This window comes from Priapulus caudatus, unplaced genomic scaffold (assembly GCF_000485595.1).
Source record: "Priapulus caudatus unplaced genomic scaffold, Priapulus_caudatus-5.0.1 Scaffold2010, whole genome shotgun sequence".
In the NCBI taxonomy this organism is placed as follows: Eukaryota; Metazoa; Priapulida; class Priapulimorpha; order Priapulimorphida; family Priapulidae; genus Priapulus; species Priapulus caudatus.
The window spans coordinates 25758-31489 of record NW_014579071.1 but is presented as its reverse complement, the minus strand read 5'-3'; the positions used below and the strand labels follow the sequence as shown (position 1 = coordinate 31489).

The following is a 5732-nucleotide window of genomic DNA, read 5'->3' as shown; positions in this document are numbered from 1 at the left end:
CTCTCTCTCTCTCTCTCTCTCTCTCTCTCTCTCTCTCTCTCATCTTCTCTATCTCTCTCCCTCTCTCTCCCTCTCTCTCCCTCTACTCACTCTCTCTCTGTGTCTCTCGCAGCACGCTACAGATGTTGACCAGCATAGAGAACCGGCTGGAGGAGCTGTTTGAACTGCTAGAGACGATGCCACAGGACATGGTGGAGGCAGCAGAGAAGGTGGGACCTCTCACCTCATACACACGCTCACACTCTCACCTCTCACCTCATGCTCACTCACTCACTCACTCACTTTCATTCTCGTTTGCTCACTCACTCGTTCACTCCCTCACGCTCACTCAACACTTGCTCGTTCAGATACTCACACACTCTCTATCTAAAGCTCGCTCACTCACGTACACATTCACTTATCCACTCACTCACTCGTATTAATAATAATAGTAATAATTATAAATGATAATAATAATAATAAACAAGTGATATTCCTCGATTCTCGAGTGATTCACAAACACGTGCTCCTGTGCACTCACTCACGCACGCACGCACGCACGCACGCACGCACGCACGCACTCACGCACGCACGCACTCACTCACGCACGCACGCACGCACGCACTCACGCACACGCACCCTCTCACCTCACGGAACGATTCGTCTCTTCACGTCTAGGCGAAGGAGAAGGAGAGGAGGATGAAGCTGAGGGAGGAGAAGATGGAGGCGCAGCGGCAGCAGCAGGAGGACAGGCTGCGACGCGCGCTAGAGAGAGCAAACGCCGACCCCAAGAAGAAGACTGGTGAGAGCAAGCGTGGTGATGGGGGGGGGGCGGTATCGTAGCAGGGGTTGTAGAGTTGCTGTTTCGCTCAGGGAGGAGTCTGTCTCCCCCTCTCCCCTCGGATCACAGCTGTTCAATGTGTCGTGGTACCACTGCGACCAGTGACCAGAGGGTACCAACCCCCATGTCTTGCTCTATGTCCCCAAGAGGTCAAGAGGTCTCAATGTGTTGCCCTTCCTTCGTCATCCCTCCATTTTTTACATCGTATTCATGAGAAAAAATGTTCTCTGAATGGCTTCCTTTTAGGAAGGAAGTTGGTGTTTCGCTCGGAGCCGCTGCAGAAGAAGAAGGGTAAGGCGGAGAAGGGAAAGGAGAAGAAGGATCGGGAAGAGGAGGAACTTGCATACTTCTTCACGTAGCCCCTACCAGAAGAATCGTTGTCCGTGTCACAGCCATCATATATAGCTTACGTTCCATAACACATTATATATATTATATATATATATATTAATAAATAAACTAGTTGTGTTATATATCACTCGTATATACTAGATACATGAAATAACTAGATAAATTCATACAGCTTACATTCCATAATGCCATAAATACCCATACTTCCATTTCTCTCTCTTTCTCTCTCTCTCTCTCTCTCTATATATATATATATATACGTACTCGTGTATAATGGTTGCGTTAAGTAACATGATCAGTGCAATACAAGCTATTAACCTGAAAAAAAAACGATGCAACATTTACTCGCAGCATAGATTCTAACCTGAATCATTGAATGTTAGCATAAATAATAACCATAACTCTAGCAGACACAAGCAGCACATGACGCCATGTTTACATATAATCAAGAGCTAATAATACCTTAATATTTATAAAGCCTACGAGTATGAGTATCATTATGAGTGTATTCAGAGGCAGGCCAGAAGGGTTTACAAAAATTACTATTACGGAGAGATTTCTGTTATTGAAGGCTGGGTGCATTTGTAGAAAATGTGAGCGTAGACACATAAGCAATACTTTTAACACAATGTACTCAAGAGATCGGCCAAAAAACTCACTCTTTCATGTAAGACTAGTCGGTACCGTGTCACACGATTTCCTTGCTATAGTGCACTGTTATACATGTGTACGGTGGGCGCGGCCATCTTGAAAATGTTTTGTTAAAATATGACTCTCTGGCGCCATCTCGCGTGAAAAATAATTATAAAGTGCGCATAGCTATATGAAATAAACCGTAATATAGATTCTAATATTATTACACTCCTGATAATAGAGTATAATATAGACGATATTTATATGTATTTACATAAGTAAATTTATGTATATATATAATATATTGTCTATATTATAAATCATAATGTCATTTGTATAGACAAGACAAGACATAGACAATACATATTTTGTTACTTGTGTTTAACCCGACCAGGCTGTGTGACTAACGTCAATACACCTTGCGTCAACGTCAATACACCTTGCGTCAACGTCAATACACATTGCAGGGTATCTAACCCTAGCAATACCGTTTCTTGGAGCTATAACACCTTACACATAACACTACTGTACTGGTAACACATGCATCACAGTCACTAAGCCCGCGCGTAGCGCGGGTTTCAGCTAGTACATATTAAAAGTAGAAACAATTAAGAACCTATTTAAGAATCTTTTGAGCCTAAATTTTCAGAAAGCACCATTTATATAAGAACATGTTGAGGCTAACTTGGAAAAATCTATGTTCTTATACGCGGGTTTTTACTGTATAACAACAAGAGTAATCGTTATGATTTCGTGGAAAACAAAACTCGCACAACAATGCAACCTAAAAATTTATCACAATACGGAGATTTTTTTTTACTTGAGAAGATTGATTGTTTATAATTGATTCAATTATTAATTATTAAGACTAAATAATTGCTGAAAACCGAGCAAGAAGCTCACCTTCTCTTATGCGGCTTTGTTCTAAAGTGCTCCTTCAATGCTTTTTCGTCCTGGAAGTATCTAGCGCAGGTAATGCAGTAATGCTGGGCTGCACCGGGCTTGTCGTGGTCGACGTCCTGGTTGAGCATCTTATCCGCTACACAAGGTACCAAATCATCGTGTATTTGGTCGTGATCTTTCGTTTTTCGCTTAGTCTGCAAATAAAAACAAAGTATGAAATGAGTGAAGGATATGGGCCTAAGCACTAACGTAGATATGGGTTACAGTCTAGTGTAGGCCTAGTAGCAAAAATTTAAATATACTATTACTTTTAACAGCAACCTGTGTAGGAACTGTTAGTGTTAGTGTTATTGTCTGTGACTTACTGATACTGAATTGACATAGACTACTGACAATAGTAAATACTCACTAAGACTGTACTCTGTACTAGAGACTAGTAGTAGAGTGTAGTCTGTACACCGTCAGGCTTAGCCCGACCAGGCTGTGCGACCGATTGTCTATACCGCTTTACCGGTCTAAACTTAACCCTAGCAAGACCGTTTCTTGGAGCTACGTCACTCGTCAGGTTCAACGTCTGTGCACTCACTTTCATAATTTTTGTTAGATGACTTGAACCTTTTTGTCCTGCCTTTTTCTTACGTCGTCCAGCTGGCGTACCCATTTCGAGTTCGGATTTCTGAGAACAATGATCGTTTTAACCCAAAACCTATGCGAAAAACAAAACGCAAACAGTGCTAAACACGTGGTACACCAATGTTGATCAAAAACTACTGAGACCACATGATCGCACAAGTGGCGACATCTATGGACGCTAATTATTTGTTGTAGTAACAAGCAAGATTACTTTTTCGGTGTCGATAATATTGAAAGATCGTATACTATTTTAGTTATAATGTCGTACAAGTAAAATCAATATCCTTCATGTATAATTAGCAGGGTTACCATAGACAAATCTAGTATCTGTATAGCGTTGCGGTACTAGTACTAGTCATGTCGAAGGCTTCAGTACAAAATACGCATAAGTCATCCCCATCGTTTGGAGCTGCAGGTTAGGTTTGCATCTATATTGAAAATAATTGCCTAAGACTAAGTGCATACGTAGATCCGATACATGTACTGAGCGAGGAGAAGAATGAGTCTAAGTTAAAGCTAGGCCTATTGTTGATACGTAGTAAATTCGACGGTTTGTAATGTACAATGTGAATGTGTGTGGCGGCGTGGCATATATAATTTAAAGAGTTGCAACTTCAAGTTCAACTTGCACGGCTCCTCACTCCAACCACGTTGGCGTAGATAGCAATGCGTTATTTTGCAGGTGATATTATGAGTGTGTCAGGTAGCACCCATGACGATGGCACAACCAACCCATTTAAGATGCCACCTGACAGTAGCATCTTCACCCTCCGTGAACAAGAGAAGAAGAAGAGGAAAGAGGTACATGCACAGATATACAATACATGATATAATAATAATATATGTATATATATATATATCATGTATATATATACATATATTTATATACATATACCGCATATGTGGTTGGTTTAGGTGGTAGTTGTTTTGAGATGCTAGCATTGAATACGTGATGAAACAATGAATTCACAATTTCCTAATGATATAGGACATGTTTTTGTGCGACCTTGGTCGCCCTTACAGGAGAGAGCAAAGCAGCGAAGCTTGCACGTGCACGAGAAAACGACGTATGCTGCGAGGCTCGCCAGGAAGGGCGGGAAGCTGGCGCCGGACGATGTTGCTGCGGAGGACGAGGAGGCGGCGGTGGAGGAGAGTCCGGCAGTCGGAGCCGACGATCCGGCATTCGCCTTGTCCGTAACACGAAGTGAGCGCCATCTCTTCCATCTCTTCGCGTAATCTCTTCCATCTCTTCGCGTACCATCTTCCCATCTTTAACATACGATGTTCGCACATCGCTCTGTTCCCTTGCACAGCATTCTCATTAAAGCTTAGAGGGTGGGTCGCTGGAAGTACGGGTGCCAGGGTGGTGGGGTGGTTATTGGCAGTAAGCCGTTTCTTTTTTAGATCGAAAAATCGAGAAGGAAAACTTGGCGGAGTACATCGAGAAGAAGAGAGAGATGTTCAAGATCCAGGTATTAAATCGTTCATTTAATTAAGAATCAATTTAATAAGTCTGATATAAATCTTAATCTTCTTTTAAAAAGTCTTTAATATTCCTACATCCGTAACTGACGGCAAAAAATATCTACTCTGGGCGGGGCGCACGCGAAGCCATCAGCGACGCTAACATTCGGTTGCCGTGGGCGATGCTAACATTCAGTTGCCGTCGGCGACGCTAACGTTCGGTTGCCGTGGGCGACGCTAACATTCAGTTGCCGTCGGCGACGCCAACGTTCGGTTGCCGTGGGCGATGCTAACATTCAGTTGCCGTCGGCGACGCTAACGTTCGGTTGCCGTGGGCGATGCTAACGTTCGGTTGCCGTGGGCGACAGTACGCGCTCGGGGTGAAGCGAGATGAGATGAAGAAGCTGGAGGACATGGTTACGGCGGAGGAACGGAGGCTGGAGCGCGCCGAGAAACGTCTGGAACAAGACGCGGTCGCCTTCGACGAGTTCCTGAAGGAAAACGACAAGAACGCCGTGGAGGCCATCCGGGTGTAAGTAAAACACGGCGGGGGTCGGTCCGGGTGTAAGTAAAACACGGCGGGGGTCGGTCCGGGTGTAAGTAAAACACGGCGGGGTTGATCCAGTATGTGTAAAATGTGGGGTGTCATCTGGGTGTACGTAAAACCTGGGACGGGGGTTGATTCGTCGGGTGTATGTAAAATACAGGGTCGTGCGGGTGTAGGTAAAACACGGGGGCGATCCGGTTGTGTATAAAACACGGGGACGTGTTGTCCAGATGTATGTATAACAACACGGGGGGGGGGGGGGGTCGTCAGGGTGTATGTAAAATACAGGGTCGTGCGGGTGTAGGTAAAACACGGGGGCGATCCGGTTGTGTATAAAACACGGGGACGTGTTGTCCAGATGTATGTATAACAACACGGGGG

General features: G+C 44.1%; 2 protein-coding genes across 2 annotated transcripts in view; one reads left to right on the top strand and one right to left on the bottom strand.

Moving 5' to 3' along the window:
* The window catches only part of LOC106818076 (zinc finger protein 593-like), a 6001-nt gene extending 2517 nt beyond the window's left edge, over positions 1-3484 (bottom strand). Inside the window, exons 1-2 of the mRNA XM_014822796.1 lie at positions 3294-3484; positions 2708-2901 (exon numbers count right to left, since the gene is read on the bottom strand). Coding sequence (XP_014678282.1) covers positions 2708-2901; positions 3294-3368 — 269 coding nt within the window. The 5' untranslated portion in view covers positions 3369-3484. The remainder of the gene's footprint in view (positions 1-2707; positions 2902-3293) is intronic.
* Positions 3485-3697: 213 nt separating this feature from the next.
* On the top strand, positions 3698-5340 carry LOC106818074 (coiled-coil domain-containing protein 37-like). The gene is made up of 5 exons (XM_014822794.1): positions 3698-3755; positions 4023-4141; positions 4364-4544; positions 4745-4812; positions 5173-5340. The coding sequence occupies exons 1-5, from the start codon at positions 3698-3700 to the stop codon at positions 5338-5340; spliced, it is 594 nt and encodes a 197-aa protein (XP_014678280.1).
* The last annotated feature ends 392 nt before the right edge of the window (positions 5341-5732 follow it).